The 27895-nt window shown below is 43.9% G+C and overlaps 1 protein-coding gene across 1 annotated transcript; it reads right to left on the bottom strand.

Annotated features, from left to right (window-relative positions):
- Positions 1–36: 36 nt before the first annotated feature.
- On the bottom strand, positions 37–21948 carry LOC123030752 (probable E3 ubiquitin-protein ligase makorin-1). The gene is made up of 8 exons (XM_044444906.1): positions 21829–21948; positions 12661–12780; positions 10642–10961; positions 9363–9466; positions 7716–7933; positions 5583–5693; positions 4505–4649; positions 37–973 (listed from the first exon to the last, which is right to left on the bottom strand). The coding sequence occupies exons 1-8, from the start codon at positions 21903–21905 to the stop codon at positions 824–826; spliced, it is 1245 nt and encodes a 414-aa protein (XP_044300841.1). The 5' UTR covers positions 21906–21948; the 3' UTR covers positions 37–823.
- Positions 21949–27895: the final 5947 nt, after the last annotated feature.

Here is a 27895-nt window from a genome sequence, read left to right as displayed (position 1 = left end):
ATACAAATCATGGTTAAAAAGGCGACCTCACATGACTACATTTTTAAAGCTCATTTTATTTCATGTTTTCCAGATTCTTCCAGAATTAAAAATACATACAGGGGGCCTCACTGATCATAAGGGCATAATTATCACATTCTAAGCATCCAATAATAATGGACCACTGCATCAATAAAAGTTCAGTTGATTTTACACACACCACATTCCCTCTCTCCAGCCTATGCACATTAGGCCTCCATATACCCAACAGCAATGTTACACAATAGCGAGACAGAGGTGCTGCCTACTGTAGATAATCACACTGCTCAGCAAACCCGTCTTCCTGAGGAACTGAACTGAGCAGCAGCAGGAACACACGAGATCACTCAGCCTGCCCAGAACACAGAGACTATGTACAGTACTATAGAACCCTGGCACCCTTCTAGACAGGACAGCTGGGAGATTAATTCAGGAATCCTGTGTTTAGAAATCCATGATTTAAGTAACTGTAAGGGCAGCAGGGAAGAAATGTGAAGTTCCAGGTAAACATGGGATAAGAGAAGGGCAGTGCAATTGTGATATATAAAATATGATGTGCCAGTTGTGGTTTCCCTGCCCTGCAGATCAGGCAGCCACCCCCAACACAGAAGGAGTCTGTGTGTTAGGATTCTCCCAGCTTATGGTTTCCAGTCAAAATACTGACAGACAGCTAAGAGCCATTAAGCTGATCAAGAGTCAAGACATCTTTCTCCCACATCCATCTTCCAAGCCACAGCTTAACACACTATTAGGACCATTTCCAGAGCCAGTAACATGCAGCCTCCAAAGAGGACATCATCATCATCTAGTCAGAAGAATCACTCGAATCCCAGAGAAAATCTGAAAAGTCGAAGTCTCTGTCTCTCTGTAACAATGCAAAGGTAAGGGCCCACTGGATGAGGTAAATGTCGTCGTCATCCTCATCTGAGCTCTCAGATGGAGATGGGTTATAGACCTGCAACACGGACACAAGGAAAAACATCATGCTGCAACTCATACCACCAGTCTTCTGGAAAACAGATTTGCACTGAAAGCCAAGGCAGCATCAACCAGACAAGAGAATCATGTATACTACACAAGAAGAAACCTATTTATTTCTGCAATCATTTGCCACTCTTAAGGAAAGATAAATATTTTATGAATAAAGAATGACTAAGGTTGGTTCAACTACTATCAAAGCAATTGCCTGAGAAAGCAGTATCAATGCACAGCACCATGCATTTCAGTGTTGCACTGTGGTATGCAGAAACTCTGGACAGCAGGACTGTCTTAGAAGGACATCCGGGAAGGACATCCTACTAATTGCACATAAGCATCTCCAGGAGCCTTTCTGACTGAGGTCAGATCAGCATACTTCAACTAAATCTTCCTCAGCATCCTACTTAAAATGGCTCAACTTGCCGAGATTGGTCTGACCGGGGCGGCTCAGGACTTCATGGCCTCCATGACGGCCATGGGGCTGTCTCAACATGTCACCGGCCCGACCCATGAACATGGACACACTCTGGACCTGGTTTTCTCGACGGGGCAGGAAGAGGGTGGTCTGAGGGTGAGGAATTTATGTTTAACTCCTGTCATGGTCAGATCACTTCCTGGTGAGGTTTGTGCTCGAGAGCGACCTCTCCCTCTGCAAGGGTGCGGACCCGATTGTGTGGGTCCGCCCCCAGAGCCGGATGGATCCGGATGGATTCCTGAAGGCCCTGGGGGAGTTTCCGGCTGACAAGACTGGTGCTCCTGTCGAGGCTCTGGTCGAACTGTGGAACGGGGAGATGACCAGGGCTGTGGACACAATCGCTCCTAAGCATCCTCTCCCACCGGGCAGAGCCCGCTCTTCCCCTTGGTATACACCTGAATTGAGGGCGATGAAGCAGGTTGGGAGACAGCTAGAGCGTAGGTGGAGGAAATCACGGGATGAATCTGACTAAACACACTTGAGAGCCCACTATCGGGCCTATGCTGTGGCGGTGAGGGCGGCGAAAAAGAGGTTTTTTTTCCCGCTTCCATTGCCTCCTCGCAATGCCGTCCAGCGGAGCTTTTTTGAGTGGTGCAAGGCCTTGGTTCGTCCAGGTCCTAAGGAAGATCTGGTTCCACCCTCAAAGGCCCGCTGTGACGACTTTGCCAGGCATTTCAGGGAGAAAATCGCTCAGATTCGTCACGAGCTGGACACCACTAGTGAATCAGAGGTTTTTGGGGAGACACCAATGCTACCGTCTGGTCCAGAATTATTGGATGAATTTCAGTTACTATGGCTCGATGATGTGGACAAAGTGCTTGGATAAGTACGTCCCACCACTTGCCTATTGGACCCTTGCCCGTCTTGGTTAATAAATAATTCCAAGCACGGGATTGGGATCTGGATCTTGGAAGTGGTTAACACTTCTCTGAGGGAGGGTCGGGTGCCTGCCCCTTTAAAGGAGGCGGTAGTCTGACCGGTCCTGAAGAAGGCGTCACTGGATCCAGAGATGGCCACTGACTATAGACCAGTGGCCAACATCCCGTTTCTGGGCAAGGTGTTGGAGCGGGTGGTGGCGGGACAACTCCAAGCACTCTTGGATGAAACTGATTATCTGGACCCATTTCAGTCCGGCTTCAGACCCGGGTACGGTACTGAATCTGCCTTGGTCGCCCTGTACAATGACCTGTGCAGGGAGAAGGACAGGGGGAGTACGTCCCTGTTGGTTCTGGACCTCTCAGCGGCTTTCGATACCATCGACCATGGTATCCTTCTGGATAGGCTAGCGGGACTGGGGGTCGGAGGCACTGCTTTGCAGTGGTTCCGCTCCTATCTCAACGGCCGATTCCAGAAGGTGGTGCTGGGGGACTATGGCTCTGCACCATGGCAGCTATGCCATGGAGTACCGCAGGGGTCCATTTTGTCCCCTTTGCTGTTCAACATCTACATGAAACCGCTGGGAGAGGTCATCAGGAGGTGTCGGCTGCAGAACCATCAGTACGCTGATGATACCCAGCTCTACCTCTCGTTTTCCACCAATCCAGGTGAGGCAGTGGCTGTACTGAACTGGTGCCTGGCCGAGGTAATGGGCTGGATGAGGGCCAATAAACTGAAGCTCAATCCAGACAAGACAGAGGTCCTGTTGGTTGGCGGATCGGGCTTCGGAGAGGGTGAATTGAACCTAGTCCTGAATGGGGTTGCACTCCCTCTTAGGGACAAGGTCCGCAGCCTGGGAGTGCTCCTTGACCCAGAGCTTTCATTGGAAGCTCAGGTGACAGCGGTGGTGAGGAGCGCCTTCCTTCAGCTTCGGCTGATCCATCAGCTGCGCCCCTGCCTGGAGTACGACTGCCTGGTGACAGTGACACACGCGCTGGTGACTTCCCGCCTTGACTTCTGTAACGCGCTCTACGTGGGGCTACCCTTGAAGACAGTCCGGATACTTCAATTGATTCAAAATAGGGCTGCCAGGCTGCTGACGGGGACTGGGCGTTATGTTCACATGACTCCAGTTCTCCGTCAGCTTCACTGGCTTCCCATTGAAGTCCAGGCCCAATTCAAGGTGTTGGTAATTTATTTTATTTTTTTTATTTATTTATTAAAACATTACTATGCCGCCCCTTGCCAAGGCCTCGGGGCGGCTTACAACATCGAATACAAAATACATTAAAACAATGACAATTAAAATATATACAGTAAAATAAAATAAGCCGCCCTGGCTGAATAAAATTCAATAATATTAACATTTAAAATGCTGCATAAATAAAAAGGTCTTCGCCTGGCGCCGAAAAACAAATAACGACGGCGCCAGGCGGACCTCTCTGGGGAGCGCATTCCATAACTTAGGCGCCACCGCTGAGAAAGCCCTCCTCCGAGTAGCCACCCTCCTAATTTCCTTCACTGAGGGCTCCCGGAGGAGGGCCTCTCCTGCTGATCTCAAGGGGCGGCTGGGCATATATGGACGTAAGCGCTCCTTCATAGGTAATGACCTATAAAGCCCTAAACGGCTTGGGTCCTGGTTACCTGAAGGAGCGCTTACATCCATATATGCCCGCCCGCCCGCCCCTTGAGATCTGCAGGAGGCCCTTCTCCGGGAACCCTCCATGAAAGAAATCAGGAGGGTGGGGACTCGGAGGAGGGCTTTCTCTGCAGTGGCGCCTAATCCATGGAATGCGCTCCCCAGAGAGGTCCGCCTTGCGCCGTCGTTATTTGTTTTTCGGCGCCAGGCAAAGACCTTTTTATTTAAGCGTCATTTTAATTGTTAATATTATTGGATTTTATCTGGCCAGGGCGACTTATTTTATATTTTATATTGTTATTTTTGTGTTTTAACTTTACGTCTGCACTTTACAAACATTTTAATTTAAGGTTATAACTTAATGTTTGTATTTTAACTTAATATATTTGTATTTTAACTTAAGGTTGTAAGCCGCCCCAAGGCTTCAGCGAATGGGGTGGCATAAAAATGTCTTAATAAATAAATAAAATAATAAATAAATAAACTTTTCCTGAAGGTATCAGTGTGGCTTTACTTACAAAACGTCGCCGCCTCCGCCGGTCAGATCTCTGTTGTGGTCTTGCAGCAGGGAGCTGGCCTTCAGGAAGCTCATGCAGGTAGATGCACTCTGATTTAAAGGGGCAGTGACCATTGCCCCTGACAAAGAATTTGCATCTTATTTTGCTAGGGAAATAAAGGTAATTAGACTATAACAGAAGCAGACACAGGAACTATTTTTGCCAAAATATCATCCTAGTTAGCCAAGTTAATGTCCAGCCCTATGTAATATTTAAGTTGTTTTACAATAGCAATTTTTCCACTAGAGATGGTTAGGGAGGTATTGACGTTATGGCATAAAAGGAGCTAGGTGCATTGTACACCTCACAACTTTCAGAATTCTTTGCAACTTGGAATTGCAATCCTAAGGAAACAATCCTAAGGTAAACAATAAGCCAACTGAGAGCAGACATCTGTATAAAACTTGTAAAACTATGTTGTTTCCTAAAATGGACTAACTTTGGAGTTATTCAGGAGGGGATTGGGTGTGTAGAGAGAGCTGGAAACATTAGTGGGCAGAGGATACTCCATTCCTAACCATTAAGCCAGTGTGGATTGAGCTCTCTGACAATTAAGAAAGTGATCCCATGGACTCTGGAGAAAATCCCAGAGAATATGCAATCCTTCAGTGTTTCTGCTGAACAGGCTCCAAGGCTCATCTAGAGAAGTTGGGGAGGGAGGAAGGAAAGGCGACATTTGTTTTTGTCATTCCTCCTGCCCTGCTGGCAGTAGCCTGGAAGGATACTTAGAAGCCAACATCAGAGGCTTCCATTCCACAAGTGTGCAGGTCACCAGAATGTGCCCCAAGTGATGCATTCAGCCACAATCAAATACTGGTTTCAAGCTTATCATCAGAGAGCTTTGGCCACTGGGTAGTATAAAAATGAAACTAACAAATAAAATAATTGGTCTGGACTTCCCACAGATCTTGCACTCGTTTCAGCCAATGCCTACATCAGCTGGAGGGTACCAGGGTGGTGGACGTTGATTGCTATGACTCTTTATTTTTACAGCATTAGATGCCATCCAATGACAGCTTGCAGAGTGGCTTGTACTTACCTAGTCCTTGCCTTGAAATTCTCAATCAGTTTTTCCTTCTCTTCCGTATCAAAAACCCAATACTTGTTGGGGATAAAATAGGTTGAAGTGACTCTGCATTCTGGGCAGCCCCTGGGGGAGGAACATGAGAGAATGTGACAAAAGTTCACCCTTCATTTGACACCTTAACTCACAATGTCCCTTGACTGAAAGGCCTGAGGGTCATTGTCAATTAACATACTTGTTGACAAGTTTAATACACTGAATCAGATATTCTCCTGCACTGCTTTGGCATTTCAGATAGTCCCATAACAAGAAATCAACATGATTGGCTCATGTTATGCATCATTTCCATATGTCAAATTGCTTATGGCCATACCACCCTCAACACCCCCCATCTTATCTGATCATGGGAACTAAGCAGGGTTGGGCCTCATTAGTACTTGAATAGGAGACTGCCTGGAAATAGCAGGCGCTGTGGACCATATCCAGTCAAGTCTCTCTACTGTTGATTTTCACTTCATTTCTTTTGACAGAATTGCTTTAGATAATTATCTGTTGAGGCAGGAATTTCAAGTATCACTTTTGATCAACTTGTTACGATCCTTTAGGAAAGGGCTGTAACAAATATAGATAACTTAATTTTCAGGTAAATTTACTTCTTCCAGGAACTCTTTTATGTCTACATTAAAAAGACACCCTGCATTCATGTAGTCTTCAAAACAGGTCCCTTTCATGCATATCCGTGTCTAAGTGTTTATTTATGGCACAATCTTATGATGTATGTCCAGAAAAGAATGTCATGGGTATGATCACTAGCCTCAGCCCCATCCATGTGGCTGGGGCTGACTCTATTAGCACACATAAAATCCAGGAAAACAGTTCCCATGCAGCAGTACTAGCTGGTGAGAAAGGAAGGGGATTTATCTTACATACAACATGTAAAGAACAGTAGGGAAAACTTTTTACCAGTATGATTTTTCTGTTTCCTCCACTCTTACCAAAAAATGTCTCCAAACCTAGTATGCCTACTCATTTTGATTAATACTTTGAGAAGTTGGAATGTTTATAAACATTCTGTAACACCACAGCTAAAGCAACACCTAAACACAGATGAGGAAGTAAAGACAACCATAGGGTTTGTTCCAGCTGGATTACCCTGACCCTGAAGGGTCACATCTACCACCAGAGGAAAGAGGAAAATTACACCTGCTCCTATTGAAGCTGCATTCTCCTTCACCTACGCCCAGAGTCATCTACCACCAGTTGCCCTCTGAGAAGGTTCCTGATATGTTTTGTTTGTAGGGATTTTGTAATTTCTTATGTTCCTTGCAAGCATCTTTGATAAAAATTTGTATCTTTAGAGCCAGCACAAAAAATTGTAATAAATAAAATTTTGAAATAATTGAAGTAGAGCTGTTAAAGTCAATAGCTAAGATCTGAAAAACTTGCAGTTTAAATTTGCCTCAAGTCCTCCCATATTGTCCCATCACTTCTATAGCACAGTGTACCACTTCTGCAGGCGTGGCCAGACTTGCTGAATGGAAGAGCCATATACAGTAAATGTCAGATGTTTAAGAGCCACAAGTGGGAGCTCACAGGGTGGCGGAAGCAGGTGGTGAGCAGACATCCATGGGCAACGAGCCACGAGCTGCAAAATAAACTTGAACAGCCTCAGCTTGGCCCCCCCTGAACTACAGACATGAATGAGAAAAAGTAAAGGTGTTCACTCCTGAACACTTTCATGACTTCAGCTACCTTGCAGGCCATTTGTTCCTCCTCCAGCGAGTTGACCATCGCATCTCACTTACTTGATCCCATAAAACTTAATGGGATCCTTGGAGGAACAAGCCTGCTCTTTTGTCCATAGCTCAGCTCTTGGCTCTGCTTCTTTATCAGAATAAAGAATGATAAAATGCAGAACCCAAAAACTGTCTTGCTCATATTTGTATTTCCATCTTCTTCCCAAGCAGCAGGAACTGAAACTGTATGGTAGTTAGAGGTTTCCCTGCAAATAGTCTGGTTTATGTAGGACTATATATGGCAAAGAACAACCTGGCAGGATGAAATATAGAGATTGTGTATTTCAAATAGTGATTTCCCTTAAGGCAGTTCACACTAGCCTGAGGCAATTAATTGCAAAGGAATGCGTACTTTATCACCGTACTGTGAAAATCCCGGCTCTTCCGCCACTTTCGGATGCAGCCAACGCAATAGGCATGGGTGCAATTTGGAAGAATGCCAAAAAGTCGCTCCTCAGGTAATGCCTTCTGAGAGATTTTGTCCATGCAAATTCCACACACCACATCTTCACTCTGTGCTACAGCAGCAGCAGCAGCTGCCGCCCCTGCAGCCCCCAAACCACCAGCCGCCTGGAAAGAAATGCCACAGTCCATCAATACTTTCTAAAAGCAGATTCTGGCAGCCTTCTCTACTATATCTATTTCTCTGAAGACTTCAGTGCAGCAGCCTAAGATCTTCACTTGTTTCATGCTGCAGAATGTACCCCACAGCTTGGATTTACTTGTATTAAAAAGCTTAAACTTATGAAAAGAAAAGGAAGAATTTCTATGCCTTTGCAACTAGTTTATTGGCAGTTCAAACCAAAGACAGACTATGGGTATCAGAATCCACCCTATATCCCCTTCCATGTCTTGCCAAGAATTGCAATGTCCTTTACTTGTTCTACCTGTTTTCCTAAATACATGCCTCAACCCTCTCTAGAAGATTGCTAAAACAATCTAAATGTTGAAGGAAAACACGCTATTACACACAGGGTCAGATCAATTGCCTCAGGTTATTCTCCAGGTGGGTGTGGTAGCAAAAGGAAAGTAAGAAATGGCACAGAGCCATTATCCAAGAAGGGAAGGCTATGTGCAGAATGGCCGAGTGGTACTTCCTCGGAGCGTTTATTTGGCTGGTCCTTATGTCAGCAGTATTGGATGCCCAGTTGGTTGGTTCAGACCACATGAGAATTCAGACCCAAGGGTCAAGTATATGTTAAATATGGGTTAGTGCTGAACCATGGTTTATGGTTGAAACATGGGCTATCACATTGTCAGAATTCACACATACTAACAAACCATATTTCATGGAACACAAGCCACAGTTCACAGCGCAACAAGAAACCATGGGTTCCCTTTGTGAGTTGCTCATGTTTAACAAGCTATGGTTTGTTAGTATATCTGAGTTCAGACAGCACAATAACCCATGTGTCAACAGCACCCACACTCAGCCCTTGAGTAAAGATTATTGTGCTGCCTGAACCCAGACAAAATGTCAAAGGCACCAGAGTAGATTTATGCATATCTTAGGAGATCCAAACACCTTCGTCTTAAAAGGAAGGCCAAATTCCAAAGAGAAGCGTTCCAGGGTCAAAAATACTAGTACATTTAAACTTAAAATTCTTATTGCCATTAGTGAATCCTAAAAAGGTATCTCAACCTTTTAGAAGGAGCTGGGAAACCACCCAATGACTGGTGGCAAGGGAAAAGGCGGCAGGGCCATCAATGGAATCTTGGGAGGACCCTGGCCCTGACATTCTACACTCCTAGTTTAAGACAGGCTAGTTACATTGTTCACCCAAACCAGTCTTGCTATTCTATCCTATATTTCACCATGCATTTAGCTGCATTATCCTAAAGCACACTACCAGGTCTACTTGGAAACTAACAACAGTGTCAGTAGGCTTGTCATTCTGCCATCTAGGAGAAAAGCAACAATCCTAATAGGAGATGTCTACTAATATTTTAAATGGCAGCACTATCCTCGTCACCTCTGTCCTTCCAACAACACACCTACCTTTGGCTCTGCTGAGACCAGGTGAGCAGATGCAGCCTCTTTGGCAGGAGCACCTTCTTGCACTAGGGATGCAGTGTTGAGTCTCTGTTCATTGGATCTGGAAGCTGACCAGAAGAGAAGTAGCTCACTAGAACACCATTTTGCTCCCATCTCACCCGTAATACTTAAACTAGGTGCTGTACAAAAACCCAAACGACAGGCTGTGCCCTATTTATACATTTTTTAAAAGTGAAGCATCACATTAAGCAGGATAGAACCCACTGAGTGCTGTGAAAAAACAGCAACAGAAAGATCTTTTGATCTCACCATCCCATGTAGCAGGGGTCCCCAAAATGATTGTTGACTCCAGAAGTGCTCACAAAGCTCTCTACTTCCTGCCCCCTTCAAAAACTGCTTAATGGGTTCCTTAAATGTTCTTTTTCTCCCCTTTAGGGCTTCACTATTCCTGCCCCTGGCCATCTTCACATTGCTGTTTCTGCCCCACCACCTCTAGCCTTCTTCTTTTCCTTCATCTGCCCTTTGCCTTGCTATTGCCTGCTCCCTCCCAGCCTCTACCTTCATTATTTTTCTCTCCCCAACCTCTGTAGCTCACTTTTGATTAGCCAGGCCCCCATGGGACCATTCCTTCATGGAGACTATTTTGTGGCAGTGCCCACAGGTCCAAAGAGGCTAGGTGTTTGTCAACAGGGTTCTGGATGCATGAGCAAACAGTTGCACTGGGCAGGCAATCCCCTCCTGTGCAAACAAAGGTACTTTCACTCTAGCCTTAAGAGCACCACATGGCAACTTGGTTTTTTGTTTTTGTTTTTGTTTTTTTTGTTTTTGTTTTTTTAAGTTAAGACTCAGTCAGGTTATTTAAATAATACTCTTGCCACAAGACAGCCCACTCATTGAAAAGCAGGGAAGAATCCCCAAATGCACCTCAGATGGGACACTGACAAATGGAAGCCCCATGTGTTTTGGTAACAAGCATTACTTTGACATACAAACAACACAGATGCTGCCAAACAACAAAAATCAGAAGCAAGCAGGGTGAGGGGATAGAACCAGAGTAAATCTGTTGTAACTCTGATCACAGGAGAACCAGAGCTGATGAATCCCAAGATGTGCTGCCCTTATGCTCCTGGTGAGGCTGAGGTACAGCTGGCATCTGACTTCTCACATATTCTGTAAATTCTCCTGCATTCTCTCAACGCATTGTCTGTCTCCAGGAGCTGTTAACCAAGGTTGCCACAGAAGCCCAGCTAACCTCTGTGCTTTAGCCCCACCAGAAACTTACCTGAAGCAGCCTTCCTGGGGACAAATTCTTTAGTGAGTGCCCAATCTGGTGGATGCCAAGGCGTGGTAGCTTTCTCCTCATCTTCCTCCTCTTCGAATGACATGCTCAAGCTCCCAAAGTTTGACTGTAACTGCACCATGCTTGAGACAGCTGGCTCAGAGTCACGCCTGGCCTCTCCCCAGCTCCTCACTGAGGCCTCAGGCAAGATGGCAGGTTCTGAGCCCCGGCGGTTCAGTGGCAAGGTTCCTCCCCGAAATCCATGGTAAGCAGTCTCTGAACCACACCTTGTCAAGGGTGGGGCTTCTGAGATGTGTTGGTAGCTGCAAGATGGAAAATTGGCAGTACTGCAATGAGGTGTATGCTCTCACCTTGAAAAATGTCTAGACTCCCCCTTTATTTAGAGTGGTGGATGAAGAAAGGAAGGGCCCCAAGAGACAGCCCACCCATTCTAGTGATAGGAGCAGCATGTCCATAAGCAACCTCCGCCCCCTTAGACTTCTCCACAGGACCAGCATCAAAGGTAAGTGTGACTGGGCACTTGCTGTGGTCCTACACTCCAGCAGAGGCTCACTGGCAAGCCCCCTGGAGTTGCTCCTCCTCTCTTCTCTTGCCGCCTCCTTTTTCGCTGCCTCTTGCTCTGGCCCAGACGACAGCAGCAGTGAGAAGGAGATGCCATTGCCAACTGCTGCCTGTCAAGCAAGCAACAATAATGACAAAAGAGAATGAGTGGCCCGTGATAAAGAAGCAGAGATGGCAGTCTCATGGGGGGCAGAGGCTGGTGAGGATGTCCTGTCTAGGAGCCCTCATACATCTGAAGTCAACACTGACTCGATGGGCTGGATACAGAAGTGCTTAATGGAGCTCTACTTGGTTTGGAGGGAGTGATTAGGAATCTCTGCAGTTTTTTCGCTCTGCAGCCCCATGAGAAGCTGTGGGAGAGTCCAATGAAGCATCAGGACCCTGCTTCCAACACCACTCATGTTATTCCTGCTGCCCAATGCACATCTGGCACTATAGCACATACATAAGCTACCACTTGCCTGTACCAGAACATAAAAAATAGCTTTAAGGCACCATCCAATGGGGAAGCCATTAACCCTCTAAGGATAGAGGATTACAGAGCATCCAATGGAGGATAAGAGGAGCTCAGAGGCGAGTATTGCTTCCATACTTTGCTTGCCCTCTAAAACACCTAGTACAATTCCATGCAAGGCATTTCTTTCTGTCTCAGCTTCCACAGAACTGCACTGTAAGAGCTCCCCCCCCCCCCGCCCGCTTACAAGGAAGGGCTGAGGCACCACTGGGATTCCTCATATTCCAATTAAGCCTCATTCCTCCCTTTCCCTGGAACACCCCTCTCCTCCAGAGCCAGCTCCAAAGCCACAAGTGTGCCTTAGGAACCACAATCAGCACAAAAGGAACACTACTAGCAGCAAGAGCAGAGGATTGATCCCAATTCAGAGCCCAGCTTTGGCCTCAAATTGCTTTTCTAAAGACAATACTGGGGCTCTGAATTTTTCTGTGATTGTCTGGAGAATGTCTAGGGGCTACAGGTCTGTTCCCTTATTGGACCAGACTTAAAGATCCACTTAGGCATGTCCGTGTCCCATTTAAACCGCAATCTGATCAAGATATACCGTGTCTGAACACAAAACCCTAGTTTTGTGTTCTATTGCTTTGTCCAAAGCAGTTATCCTCATGAAAGCTTTATGCTACATCCAGCCAAACTAGAAGCAGTAAGGCAGGAGACTGCTGGTGCTATAAATTTTGTAAATATTCTCTTCATATGGAGTATTTCTACAGGACCCTAGCAAACAGAAAATTAATATATGGGCAATATGGCCTGCAAGTCACATTTCGTTCCTATACTGTATTTTTACAGAGGCCAGTTTATTAGATTCCCCAGAATCCCAACATTCCTTGAAATAATACTTTTGAAAATGGGACAGCTAGTACTAATGAATGCTCCTTGAGATGGTGTTGTGCTTAGCAATATGTGAAGATGTTGAAAGTCTTTACCTGCAGCGGTCTCCATATCCACAGAACCCATTCTGGAAATACCTGCAGATCTGGGTCGACTTCCTATCATGAGAGAATCGGCAGTTCTGACCCCATCTACAGGCTCCACGAGCAAAGTTCCTGAAAGCAAAGCAAAAGCAGATTGTGTAATAAGAATTAGAATTACATTGCTTATTGCGACACTTGGATGACAAAATCCCAGTAAGGAAAGTACAATAAATAGGAAATGCAAACACATGTCCATCCAGGACTGGGTTTCGATGCATCATTGTCCACACCACCAATGAAGTATATGAAAATTGGCAGTTAAGGAATGTCAGTACAACAGAGAGCAAGTACTTTTCAAAAGTTGATCAGGTAGGACAGACTACCAACATCTCATCCACCTTATTACAAATACCACCACAAACTTATTATGCCTAAGTCAGGAATGTGTGTTTCCCACAAAATGGGGCACATTTACTCTGAACTAGGCGAGAGTACCAGTGAAACTCAGTTGCCAAGATGCCATTGCCACTCCATTCCATGTACAGAAACCAATCAGACTGGAAAATGAACCTTACTTCACTGCTGGCTGCCTCTCTTTCTGCTAATGGCAGGAGGGTAACTTAGTGGGTGCAGGGCAGGCTATGTGCTATACATAGTCTAACATAGGTAGACAGTTATCTGTTTATAAATCCTAAGCACCCTGAAGTATCTTTGGTTGCTAGATGAGAGGCAAAAAAAAAGGGGGGGGGAGGAATGTGCCATTTTTAATCTTAAGCAGAGGGGCTTGTGCAGTCTCAAATAGCAATAGTGCTGATGTCAGAACCCCTTTGCAAGTAAACAGGAAAGCACTTTTTTGCTTTGAGGAGTTAGGAAATGAAGCAGGAAGATATTAAGTGAAAGGCAATTGGTATATTAAGTCTATACAAAACAGCCGAGCAAAGTGGTATCAGAAGCAGCAGGACATACGTGCCCGAAGGAAGAATGAGTCACTATGTTGGTTAGGGAGGTTGTATGTTTGCAATAACAAAGCCTGAATGGCAGGTCTGTGAAACAGCCAGACATCATGAGGGTGCTCACTCAGAGGCATACCCCATGTTTAGATGCAGGAGGGCCCAATTCAATCCCCAGCATCTCCAGGTAAGTCAGAAAAACTTGGAAAGCAGTTGCCAGACAAGGGCTGACAATACTGAACTGGATGGAAGCTTCCTATATTAGCACGTGTACTGGATGCAACTAAGCAGTAAGCTTCCCACCAAACTTACTGGTGGAATACTTAAGGATACCAACAGCATTCTGCAATTAGCCTGGAGCCATTCTGAAAAGATGCCTCAGTGTTTTAATTGGGCAAATGAAAGAACTGCTAGTAGAGACCCATACTCACAGCAAACAGAAGACAAACTTCCCCTTAGACCTCTGACCAAGTCACAGTTTAAGCTGAAGAGGATGAGAGGAAAGGAAGAGGAGAGGCAGGGACAGACACAACTTATCTAAAGCAAGCACAGGCATGAAGATCAGCAATATGGACGTAACAGCGGTGGGGGCTTAATGTGTCCGCGTAGAAGAAGGAGGGACAGATGGTTGACCCCAGCCAGAGGGTTCCAGGTAGTCTTGTCAACCGCCCCTCGGGCCTGATGGTGCTGTTGCTCAATGCCAGGTCGGTCAACAATAAATCTTCCCTCATCCATGACTTGATTGTGGATGAGGGGGCCGACCTGGCTTGCATAACAGAAACCTGGGTGGGAGAGGGGGGGCGGAGCGGCTTTCGATACCATCGACCATGGTATCCTTCTGGATAGGCTAGCAGGATTGGGGGTCGGAGGCACTGCTTTGCAGTGGTTCCGCTCCTATCTCAATGGCCGATTCCAGAAGGTGGGGCTGGGGGACTATGGCTCTGCACCATGGCAGCTATGCCATGGAGTACCGCAGGGGTCCATTTTGTCCCCTTTGCTGTTTAACATCTACATGAAACCGCTGGGAGAGGTCATCAGGAGGTGTGGGCTGCGGAATCATCAGTACGTTGATGATACCCAGCTCTACCTCTCGTTTTCCACCAATCCAGGTGAGGCAGTGGCTGTACTGAACCGGTGCCTGGCTGAGGTAATGGGCTGGATGAGGGCCTTATAAACTGAAGCTCAATCCAGACAAGACGAAGGTCCTGTCGGTTGGTGGATCGGGCTTCGGAGAGGGTGAATTGAACCTAGTCCTGAATGGGGTTGCACTCCCTCTTAGGGACAAGGTTCGCAGCCTGGGAGTGCTCCTTGACCCGGAGCTTTCACTGGAAGCTCAGGTGACAGCAGTGGCGAGGAGCGCTTTCCTTCAGCTTCAGCTGATCCATCAGCTGCGCCCCTACCTGGAGTACGACTGCCTGGCGACAGTGACACACGCGCTGGTGACTTCCCGCCTTGACTTCTGTAACACGCTCTACGTGGGGCTACCCTTGAAGACGCTCCGGATACTTCAATTGGTTCAAAATAGAGCTGCCAGGCTGCTGACGGGGACTGGGCATTATGTTCACATGACTCTTCTGCGTCAGCTTCACTGGCTTCCCATTGAAGTCCAGGCCCAATTCAAGGTGTTGGTGATGACCTATAAAGCCCTAAACGGCTTGGGTCCTGGTTACCTGAAGGAGCGCTTACATCCATATACGCCCACCCGCCCCTTGAGATCTGTGGGAGAGGCCCTTCTCTGGGAACCCTCCGTGAAAGAAATTAGGAGGGTAGGTACTCGGAGGAGGGCTTTCTCTGCGGTGGCGCCCAATCTATGGAATGCGCTCCCCAGAGAGGTCTGCCTGGCGCCGTTGTTTGTTTTTCGGCGCCAGGCGAAGACCTTTTTATTTAAACGTCATTTTAATTGTTAATATTATGTGCTTATTTTATCTGGCCAGGGTGACTTATTTTATATTGTTAATTTGTTTTATATTTTGAATGTATTATATTTTAATTTTATGTTGTGAGCCGCTCCGAGGCTTCGGCAAATGGGGCGGCATAGAAATGTTTTAAACAAAATAAAATAATAAATATTTATCCAAAAAAAAAAAAAAAATAACCCATAGGTAGAAAAGCAGCTTAGGAGAACTAGAGAGCTAATGAGATACAGATTCTGGACAAAGTTCAAAAGGTGAAAAGACATCACTTCAGTGCACTGCTACATTGGTAGAACAGCCTGCAAAAGCAGACAAGCAGCAAAATGGTTAAGTTCCAGAGATCAAAGCAGACCCCATGTGCATTACCTATGCATATCCTATGCAAGTTTAGACAGAAAAAATAGTCTAATGTTCCCAGCATGCCTCAGCCAGCTATGCTGCTTCCTATGTTCTAAGAATGCTGATAATTAACTCTAGGGCAATGGTGGAGGTGGAACATGGGATCTGAAGTGAATAAAAAAGCAGCTGGATTTTGAAGATCCTCTTAAAGGAGAAAATAGGCCCACATGTATAGAACACATATATTTACCAGTAGGAGAAGCAATGGAGAAGAAATGAGAATTCATAGTAATACACAGTCTGCCTATCATTCTTCAATAGTCCTGCAGCTTGATGTTGGATTTCACAGTCTGAAGGGTCCAGTCTCACACAGAAAAAAGGTCTACAACTTCCAGGCCTACATGTCCCAGCCAGAAATACAGCTGTGTTTTAACAGACTGGTGGCATTACAGGAAAGGTACGTAAGTAGTCTTTGTCAGCTGTAAATGGAATACATTTTTAATCTACACTTACGGTTTTTCAACAGAGTAACAACTGAACAATTAAAGTATCAACATATGATATTAAACATAGGAAAAGTCAGGTTGGATCATCTAGTTCAGCACTCCATACACACAGTGGCAAACCAGCTGTGCACAGAATCCCTCAAGCAGGATGGGTGCAAGATCTCCACCTGCCCAAGCTCCTCACAACTGGTGTATGCAAGCATGCCACCTGTGGTAAGAGGCAAAACATAGTCAGCAAGGCTAGTAGCCACTGATGGTTTCCTCCCTCATGGCTCTATCCACTCCCTTTTTATAGCCATCCAGATTGACAGACATCACCACTTCCTGTGGCAGTAAATTCCATAGTTTAATGACTGTATAAAGTAGTTCTTCCTTTTATTTGTCCTAAACCTTCCACTAATAAGCTTGATGGGATGACTCTAGGTTTGAGTGTTATGGGAGAGGAATAAAAATGTTTCCTTTATTTTCCCCATACTGTGCATTATTTTAGACACCTCTATCCTGTCTTCCCTTATTTGCCTTTTTCTTAGCTGAACAGTCTCAGTTGTCAGAACTGTTCCTCAGAAGTGGCTGTGAGCTAATCCAGTTCCTTGACCATTTTTGTTGCCAGTCTCTGCAGTTTTTCCAACTGGATAATACCCTTTTTCAGGTAAAGCAGCCAGAACTCAACATAGATTCCAAGTGCAGTCACACCAAAGATTTGTATAAGAAAAGTAAGATTCTGACAGTTCTATTTTCTGTTCTATTCCTAATTATGCCTAGCATGGAGTTTGCCTTCTTCACTGCAGCTGCATACTGGGCCAATGTTTTCATTGTGCTATCACTACCCCAAGATTGCTTTCTTGCTCAGTCACCACCACTTCAGATCCCATCAGTGCACACTTGAATTTGGAATTGTTTGCCCTAACATGCAGTACTCTACATTTGCTTACATTGAACTGCTTTTGCCATTCTCCCAGCTTGAAGAGATCCCTTTGGAACTCCTCACAAACCTTTTTGGTTCTAACCCCCCGCCCCAAGTAGTACTATCAGCAAACTTGCCCACTTCACTACTTACTCCTAATTCCAAATCATTTATGAACAGGTTGAAAAGCACTAGTACTAATACAGAACCCTGTAGGACTCTACTGATATCTCTCCATTGGGAGAAATTCCTGTTTATTCCCACCCTCTGTCTGCTGTTCTTTAACCAGTTAGTGATCCATAAGAGGATCTCCCCCACCCCTCACTTTTATTCTGTGACTTGCTCAGAGTTTGCTCAGACTTGATGAGGGATTTTGTCAAAATCCTTTTGGAAGTTCCAGTAAACAGTATCTACTGGATTGACCTGTCTACGTACTTACTGACACTCCAGTGGGTTGGCAAGACAAGACCTCCCCTTGCAGAAACCAGTATGTTTTTAAAACATATTTTTAAAACATTGAGCCATCAGAAAAGTTGAGAATCAAACAATTAAAAGATTAGATACATGCTTACAGAGGAAGATCTTGATTTAAGACATCAGACAGATATCCCTAGGTAGGGTTTTCAGCAGATGGGGGCCACTAAAGAGAAGGTCCTTTCCTTTCTGGTAACCAACAATCAAATCATTATGGGTGGTAGTACCTAGAAAGATGCCTCTGAAGATAATGTTAACTATCTGGCAGGAACCTTGGAGCATTCTTTCAGGCAGATTAATCTTAAGTCATTGAGGGCTTTCAAGGTCAGCAACAGCTTCTTGAATCAGGCCCAGAAACTTACTGGTGACATGCAGTTGAATAGTAGTAAGTTAAAAATGACCATTCCCAATAAGCAATCTTCCTGCTCTTTTCTGCACTAATTTATGTTTCCAGCCCAACTTCAGAGATAGTGCCACATATAATCTTGTGAAATAAGCCAGGCAGCAAGAATCAGCCTGTGGGTAACTACAGCCAGATTCTCTCTGTCAAGGAAGCGCCATCTCTGCTCTATCAGCCAAAGCTGATAAGAAGGACCGCATGCCCTTTGGACCTCAAGTGATAAAGCTGGATCTGGAGGAGCAGTGCAACCCCATTCAGAGGAAACTGATTGCCACTTAACTTGACAGCTGAGCCATCTAACAGAACCTTCATCCTACCTTGACTGAGGCTCAGTTTACTGGCCCTTTTCCAGCTCATTATCCAGTCAAAGCACCAGTTCAGGTAAGTGAGGCTGTAAGTAATAGATAGGGCAGCGCTCTTGCCAAATTCCTTCTATTTTTCCATGACCATCTACAGAATAGCTCTTTCCTCCACTGGCCCCCGCAACTTCTCTGGTCTCCAGTGAAGTGAACAAAACTGGGGAACATGTTATCCATTTCAACTTAAACCACTGACAAGTAATTGGTGAAATCATGGAGACAAATTCATAGGGTATATGGCTATCAGTAACTACTAACCATGATGATGACTATATGTTGCCTCTCATATCAGAAGTACTGTGCCTGCATACACCAATTGCTGGGGAACACAAGTAGAGGGTGCTACTGTGGGCATCCCACAAGCATCTGGTTGGCCCTGTGGGAAGAGAATGCTGGAAAGAAAGACCTTTGGTTTGACCCTGCAGGGCTCTTCATATCCTCTTGTATGTCATTATGTGAAACTAACCACCATGTCAATTTCACCAGTAATGGAAAAGGTAGATGGGTGGGGAAAAAAGGAGGAGGAAATGCAGTGAAAGGGCACAAGTAGGACAGAGTTTTACATGCCTTCAACAGCATTATGATAAAATTACATCCAAGTCTAGCTGCAGGGCTTCTCTTCATGGGTAGGCAGAGGAGCGGTACTTCAGCTCACAGTTGGGCTCATGGTGAAGGTTTAAGTAGGAAAAACATGAGCAGCAGGAGCACATATTAACTGAGCAGTAATTATTAAAGCCCATTTAAATGAAATGTTTGATACCTTGAACCCACTGACAGGGTTCTTTACAGAGAGAGGAGTCCCAGCACACAGTGTGAATTATGAGGCCTTCTATTAATAGTGGCCAAATTGTTAATTTGGCTTCATGATGGATGAACTGCCTTCATGATGGATGTTTTCAAGATATTATCAGTTAAGGGAAGATTTGACTATGTTTAAGAAATTATACACAAAGTTCTTTCTTGAAATTTTCCTCAGTTATTTGATTTCTATACCGCCTCACAGATTAAATTTTCTGGGCAGTTTACAGCCAATAGCAAAAACAAACAAACAAAACAAAGGCTCTGCAGAATACATCCTCAAGCCCCTAACTGGCCAAGTATATTCTTAAAGGCCTGAGAGAAGAGGACCATCTTAAAAGATGACAAATTCAACAGCAGTGAATGTAAGTGTTCCATATAAAAAGAAAGCCCTTCCCCTTGTTAGGCTTTGGGTTATAACTTTTGAAGAAAACTTTATTCTGTAGAAGAAATGTGCTGGTTTAACAATTAGGGAGCTTTGGATCCTAACTTCAAGGACAATTTCTTAGGGAAATGGCTGCCAGTTCCAGTATATTCCAGCTCTAAAAAAGGAATGTGTAAACCCTGCTAATCTTAACTATATATCCAGCTACAGGAGGACTTAATATACTGTGTGCTATACCTTCACTGGATTTTATTTCTGATTAATCTGAAAGAGAATATGTAAATGGAAATTGGTGATTTGAATACTGTAATACTAATTCAAAAAATTAAATTACGATTCACATTTGGTAAATCCTCATTTCATTAACCACCACTATGCAGTTGTTAAACACATGTAGCTCTACAAAGGGTAGGTATATTTCCCTTACCTTTTAAAGCTAATTTCTTCTTAAAAACTAGTCAATCAGTATTATTTGGAAACCAAACAGATCTGTGGTTGGTGAAGCCAGCAACTTTCAGACCCTGCTCTATGAAGTGAGGTTGTCTGAGTGCTAGTCCAGACTCTCGGGACTTCCAAATGGAAGGGTCCTAGGCATACCGAACAAAATACACTATATCCCCTTTAGTTTTTCCTTCCTTGATTTTTTTCTCAGTAAGAAAAAAAGACAAATGCAGCAGTGAAAAAAACATAAAAGGCTTACAAGTAGAAAATATTAGAAGAGATTTAAATTACATCATCTGGGCCCTCAAACATTCTATATGAGAGCGAGCACTCTTTACACAATAAAAGTCAATTGTAAGAGTTCCTTAAGGGCATAATCCCATATCTATTTAGACAAAAAAAAAAATCCCATAACTCACATGCTGACTGGGGGAACGCTGGGAACTGTGTGCCCTTTTTTGCTTGGATAAACAGATTGCATCCTAAGTCTGTTTACCTAGGCATTGGCTTACTTTAATGCCTAGTTTAGGGAATCTGTGTATTTTTTTCTTTTTTAAATTGTTTTAATGAAATTGTACACCACCCCATGATTTAATACTGAAGGATAGTCCAATTTAAATAATTATTTACAATATTTTAAATAGGGCACAAAACTATGTATGTTTAAAGAGAAATAGGTTCCACAAAAAGTTGTATTTTTCAGTCTGAACAAACGTAAGATTGCACCATAAAGTAATTTAACAGAAATATTCATTAGTTCTCAAGTCCCCATTACTGGAAGGACACCAACACTGGAAAGTGACTCGATCAGCACCTCCCGCAAGCTCTGCGAATACTTTTTTGCGATCTCTTAAGTTGGCTTTAGAAGTATACGACTTCAGGAATTTGTCTTCGGGCAAATACGGCTGCCTTTGCGTTTTTACCCCCTTGAAAACGTGCCAGTGGAAATGAGACCAGTATCTGTACGATATTAACTGTGGGACTCCCCCACCCTGTCCCATAAAAGCACACGTAAGACGTATGGCGAAGAGGAAGAGGCCCTCTCCAAAGTTTGTATCCAGACAAGCAGGGGCGTTCCCTTCCGTGCACGGCTTTGTTTTGGCCAACGTCGCGCCTCGCAGTCGACTGCAAACCAGCCCACCTTCTCACAACCACAGCTTGGATGCGAGTGCCACAATTTTAAGTAAACTCAAACCTGCCATTCTGTGTTTCCACTGGGACTGCGGGAGCCCAGATCAACAACAGTTCTTGGCGGGATGCGTTCCCGTAAACCAGGAGCTTCTCCAAAGCTGGTGCCCTCCGAATATACTGACTACAACTTCCAGCGTGCTAGGCAGGGAATGCTGGGATTTGTAGTTCAACACCTGGAGGGTATAAGCTTGGCGAAAGCTAACGCATAAGGTGAGGCCACAGAACTTTGCCCGCAACTGGAAAGGAATGATTCCGCTCTAGGGCCAAACAACACCATGCCCCTGAATTATTTTCAGAGAGTTCCGTCTCTCTGCCCCAGCAGAGTACTTAAGTCATTCAGTCCAGCCAGCCCACCGACCGACCGGCCGAGAATTCCCGTTTTCAAGTAGAAAGACCATCGGAGCGCACGTGGATCTGATGCAACCCTTCCAAACGGCATGCGCAAAAAGGTTAAGAAATAGGGCGGCTGTGAATATGGAGGGTCGGGCGGTCTCTTCTCCCCTGTATTACACCTTCATACCTGCACGGGATTCTGCTGGATCCAGGCCCCTTGCCGGCCTGGCGAGGACCTCCTACTACAGACCTCCAGGGCTCCATCGCCCATGCAGCCAGACGCAGAAACTTTCAAATAAATTTAACCGTCCGCCCCTGCAGAAATACTTATGGTAGGGGCGTGGTTTAGGATGGAGGAGCCCATTGGCTAAGGGAAGACTGGCACATCCGGCGGCTTATATTAGGCTAGTCAAAGGCGTGGCCTCCTACTTTACTGGGAAATTGCGTAATTCGGTATCCGTGTCGGACTGGACTCAAGAACTTTTCCTTGGTTTAAACTGCGTAAGGTGTCTTCTGCAGGAGTGTTAGTAGCTACTTATTGGATCTTTGCTATACTAAAGTTGATAATACGCCCTCCCTCCAATTGTGACAGCTGGGATGCTGTGGATAAACTTTTAGGGCAATTGTAGCTCAATATATTTTCAAATGTGGGGAATTTCGACAAGAAAACATTTGTTTGGCCGACCAGGACAGACAGTATGATTTTTATGGGAACAGTTCGTTGGCACCGATAACTTTTCGCCATTCTCTGCTTTGCTGGCTAAATATAAATTGTCAGCTAAGGCTGCAACTGAAACACTTGTTAGAACCTGAGTCTTGCTGCTTTTACAGTTTCAGACCCTCTTTGTGTTATTGGAAGTATTGACTGAAGCTGAAACATTGCATCGATCTGTTAAACTGTGTTTATAAATATTTAGTATGGTGAATACATATGTTGTACCCATCTCAACCAAGAATGGAATAATGAACTGAAACAGACCCATATTGCCTGTTTCTTTATTATCTGTTTCTGTGGGACCATGGATTTCGGGTTACACTTAATTCAGGACACACTATTTTTCTTTAATAAGGTTTAATTACATTGGCAAAGTGTTGGAAGGATAATGCTGCTAATGTTTTTCTGCTTCATGTATTTTAGTAATGCTAAATGGCAGCTTCCATTGGAGAGGAGGTAATCTGGATAAATTCTCTGATGGAAAGCTCTTTAATATTTAAGAATACACATGTTCTTTTTGACCCACCCATCTCATGGAATCTAATGTAAGATCAGTAAATGGATTTTCCATGCCTTTTTGACAGCTAAGAGATTAAAAATACAACATTAGAAAGATAAATTATTTTAATTTTTAATTGGTTGTAATCTGCCCAGAGTACATTTGTAATTGCCAAATTTGTCAAAAGTCTTGCAAGTCCAACTAAACAATGACTACCAAATCACCTTCCTTCCAATGTTTGATACAGTCAAAAAACTTTAAAATGTTAGTATGACAGGACATAACCTTTTCAGAAGCCACGTTCTTTTTCAGCAGAACTTCTATATGCACATTATTATCTTGAATAAGGATTTCCACCAATTACCAGATATTGAGCTAACCAGCTAAAAAAATTTAAATTAGCCATTCACCAGCCATCTTGCACACAAGCTGGTCTTACAGACTGTTACATAATTCTGTTACGCAATCAACAATTCCACACTGAGGTTTTTTACTCTGTAGAATGGATCCAGGATGTGATGACTTGCTAGCTTTCAATTTGTTAATAAGGTTGAGAACTTTATCTCTTATTGTCGCTATCTGCCTCATTTCCTCGGATGCCTTCTTAAAAACATCAGTTCAGACATAGATACATATGTGCTATCTCTTCTGCAGTGAAGACAGATGAAAATAATTCATTCACTTTCTCCACTGCCATCTTATCCTCTTTTAGTGTTCCTTTTTCTTGCCACCAAAGGTTCAATCGCTTCCCTAGCTGGTTTCATTTCTGATATATTTCAAAAATATGGCCTTGATGTTATTAGTATGTGCTCTTGCAAATGCTTTTTGTATCACTTCTTGTGTTCTTGCATTTCTTTTCTGCAAGTTTGTGTGTTTGGTCTGCTCATCTGGGCAAGAGTTCTATTTTTTAAGAAAGCCTCCCCTTCCCCACCCGCCTATGGGTTCCTTGATAATACTTGTTTACAGCAAAAGTGACCTTTTAAAGTTGGTGCTACCTTTCCTGATTGGCAGTAGACCTTCTACTTGACCATCTATTAATTGGATTTTTGCAGAACCTCCAAGTATTTTGGAGAGATTTAACCCTTTTGATTCCCTCGAAAGTTTCAGGGCATGTGCCCCGGTATGCCTTCCTTTAAAAATACCCATAACAATTTGGTTACACTGAGATTGCTAAAGTGCAATCTTTTGCATGCTTTCTCAGAAGAAAGCCCCATGGAGTTCAGTAGGTTATATTCTCAGGTAAGTTGGCTTCAATCAGCCGCACAAAATAAAAAAAGATTGCATTTTATTTATAGAAATTATACTCTGCCCTTAGTCAAAAAGGCTTCCAAGAGCAGCTTACAAAGATAAGTAAAATAATCATTCCTGCCTCCAGGCTTACAATCTAAATTTAAGACATGGCACTCAAAGAATAAGGGATGGAGAGGGAAAAGCACACTCAAGTTACATTTCTTAGAATGACCAGCTGGGATGGAAACAATCCGGGTGGCCTGTGGGAGTGGCTGCCACTAGAAAGGGCTAGAGGCAGCTGGTCTCACAGGGGAGGCAGTGGAAGAACCCTATTTCCCTTCTTACCCACAGCTCTGCAGCCTACACCCAATGTGCATGGCAGATCATCAGCCAAACTTTTTAACAAAAATGTGAAACAAGCTCTCTGTATGTTAAAACACCTTGTGAGATGTCTTATGTAAAAGTTGTATAGCTAATTCAGGACTGCCATCAGCATTATCCCAATGGAATGGCTGGCTTGTGAAGGTGACAGAGTCAGTACTTGAACAAGTCTATCAAAGTTTAGGGTCACATGGATTCTCTCAGTGCTGGCTGGATAAAGGTACCAGTGTTGCTGAAACTTGAATTGATGGAGGCATCCAGGCAGCCACTCAAGGCCATCTTTTACTTGGGATAGAAATGCATCTCAGTAAATGGAGAGCAGTTATGGACTTGTTCTCATGTGTCTCATCTTTCAGAGTGACCTGATTTATCAGGCTCTGGTTACATCTTTCTGATGCTCTTCTGGTTGTCATAGGACAGGCAAGGCAAAACAGCTATCTGAATTCATGAGGAATATGACAGCATGACCTGGCCAACCAGCTAGATGAATTCACACACCCAGCACTTAACAATCAGCTGGAAAAGTTCACCAGGGTCCTGGCAAGGAATTGGTAACTTCTGCAAACTTTCCAGTGGAAAGGTCACCTCACATATTTTATGGCTCTCCTTGCTAATATCACTCATAATCTGGAAGACACCTTCTAGTAACCTGAAACCTACATGATTTTTCATAGAAACTAATCCAGTTAAGTTTATAATTCTTCCTCCATTCCACCCTGAGACCTTCACGCAACAGACCACATGACCTCAACAATAAAGTCAACTAACTTCTACCCAAAGTTTATTGTAGCATCTTGCATGTTGAAGTAATCTGAAGAGCTTGAATGCCTGACCACTGCTATGTGCGTATTTGGTTGGTCCTAATAAAAAAATTAGGGATGCAGCTGGTGCAGTGGCTTAAACTGCTGTACTGCTGGGCTGGTTGGTTGAAAGGTCGCCAGTTAGAATCTGCACAACAGGGTGAGTTCCCGTTGCTCCGTTCCAGCATACAGTCCCATGCTCCATCCCTTGCAGTTCGAAAGCATACAAATGCAAGTAGATAAAAAGGTACCACTTTGATGGGAAGGTAAACAGCGTTCCATGCACTTTGGTGTTTAGTCATGCTGGCCGCATGACCATGGAGAATGTCTACGGACAAATGCTGGCTCCCTCAGCTAGGAAATGGAGATGAGCACAGCCCCCTAGGGTCAGACATGACTGGACTTTAATGTCAAAGGGAAACCTTTACCTTTAAATAAAGAAAATACTGATCATGAACTTTTAAATTAAACTAATATTCATTCTGGACAATTTACCAGCAAGGTGGGATATAATTCTAAATAAATCAACAAAATCTTTGATCAAAGGGCTGCAGATTGGCTTTCTTAAGATCAAGGTCCAATTCACATCAGGATGCTATAGAAAAGCTGAAAGGGAGAAGCAAAAATTGGTCTATCCTACTAAAACCAAATTCTATTAACATTCTTTTTCTTCTCCTTATCGCCTTTCCAAGGTTGGTGGAAAGGAGAGCAGAGCCTAGCCAGGTTGAAGGTTGCAAAAAGATGATTAGTGAGACTCAAAAATTCCTAATAGACTGGAGCTTTAAAGAAGGGCAAACCAAGTATAAAACAAATATTAAAAATTTGAAACAAGTAGCTCTTTAATGTGATTGTGCCACAAGATTTTGCAGTCTGCAGCCTATTTTCTGTGAAGAGCTGGAAAATATGCAAGAAAAGCAGTTTAACTTATGGCAACAGTTTCCCTAACTTCACTTTTGGGGGCAGGGAAAGGGAGAGTTGCTGTAATTATCTTGAGTATATTTGAACTTTCCATGGGGATGTCACAGATGAAACCTTTTGCATTTTATGGCCTTATGGCCCCACTGTTTACATTCTCTCTCAGGGAAGTATATGTCCATCCAACTGAAGATAACACCTTAATGCCTCTGGCAGAGTGCTCTGTAGTCCAGTAAAGGTTATACTGCAATAAATCTGTTATTAAGGTACCACGAGACTCCTTTTGTGTTTGTTCCATAACAGCCAGAACAGATCTCCCTTTGCAATGGTATTCAGCTTTGTTTTCCATTTAAGCTTCTGACATTCCAGTTACAGACCACCTTTTCCTCCAAGGAGCCCAAGGCAACCTGTATTATCCTCCTATCCATTTTATGCTAACAGAAATCCTATGATAACAGGTAGACTGAGTCTCAGTGACTGGCCCAAAGTCAAACAGTGAGCTTCATGCCCATGTGAGAACTTGGGTTGGCTAAGTTCAGTGCTGTTACTTCTACACTAGGCACACCCTGGATTTTTAAAAAATCAGCTTTGGAAATACTGTGGAAGCAATTCCAGTTGGAGATGCAGTATTAATCCAACACTGCATCTTGAAATGGTGCTGCAGTTGTGGAAAATGGCTAGCTTATACAATCAAGCAGTTCACCATGGCTTAACAGCCCAACAACAACCCACCCTTGTCAGGTGCAGACAACACAACATCCCAGGGTAGCTTGAATATTTAAAATGCTTGCCTGCATTAACTGTAGCTCATTTATTCAAACTACGGTGTTCTGCAGCATGTCCAGGTAGCCATTCAGGTTATTGCATGGTTAACAAACCTTTCACATGCCTAAAACAGACTATGAGTTCTGGGCGGTTCATTAACTATGCCATCGTGCCACTCTCACCAGAATCAGACAATGGCCCTAGTTGTAGACACAGCTGAATGTCCAAAAGCTGCTTGCCATGTACCAGCATGTGCTGCAAGTGCACCATGGTGGATTTGCATTAATCATGTCAGAGTGTTTGCAAGCAGGCAGGCAACTCAGTTTCTTTTATAAAATTCTGGAATATTTTAAAATATTGTTTCAGAAGCTACAAGTGAATTGAATATGGCAATGGCTTGAATGTGACAGAATGAACTGCATTTTTATATAAAAGGTTTCATTCATGCTGTTTATCTGCATTTTTTAATAATGTCTGAAATTTAAAATCTGTAGTTAGTTTGTGGCTAAAGATATGAATTAGAAAGTTCCAGTTCAAATTTACATTTGTAACAGTATTTAGCACCTGATGTTTTAGTATTCAAAGTGATTCACTCCCATCATCATCTTGTAACTCTTACAGCTCTGGGATTTTAGTGGGTTATCTTAGTATTGGGGATTGTGGGAGTTGGGTAAGACTAGAAGAGAGTTGGCTTGCAAAGGCTATTCAGTGGATTCATAGGACAGACAAGACTTGAACTAGGGATTTGTTGCTGTATTTCAGGCACTTAGCCATCTTGCTACAGCAGTTCACTGGCTGTACACAGGCAAGCTACACCCTCTCACCCTTGGCCTTGCCCCATCTGCAACATGGAAATAATAATACTGACATCACAGAGTTGTTGCAGGATTCTTTGAACACCAATGTCCTAAATAAATTCTGAGTTCTGTGGTTGTTTACAGTGCTTTAA

The sequence above is a fragment of the Varanus komodoensis genome, unplaced genomic scaffold (genome assembly GCF_004798865.1).
Source record: "Varanus komodoensis strain SLA01 unplaced genomic scaffold, ASM479886v1 scaffold1, whole genome shotgun sequence".
NCBI lineage: Eukaryota > Metazoa > Chordata > Lepidosauria > Squamata > Varanidae > Varanus > Varanus komodoensis.
The sequence above is the reverse complement of the archived record's forward strand: the minus strand, read 5'-3'. Positions and strand labels throughout refer to the sequence as shown.

What these genes read in the sequence shown, in the direction of transcription:
- LOC123030752 (XM_044444906.1), bottom strand. Translation starts at nt 21,905, where the DNA reads ATGGAGCCCTGGAGGTCTGTAGTAGGAGGTCCTCGCCAGGCCGGCAAG. An exon ending in GGATATGGAGACCGCTGCAG is followed by an intron (nt 10,962 to 12,660) that starts GTAAAGACTTTC and finishes TCCATCTTGCAG; the next exon opens with CTACCAACACATCTCAGAAG. An exon ending in TTTCACAGTACGGTGATAAA is followed by an intron (nt 5,694 to 7,715) that starts GTACGCATTCCT and finishes TTCCTCCCCCAG; the next exon opens with GGGCTGCCCAGAATGCAGAG.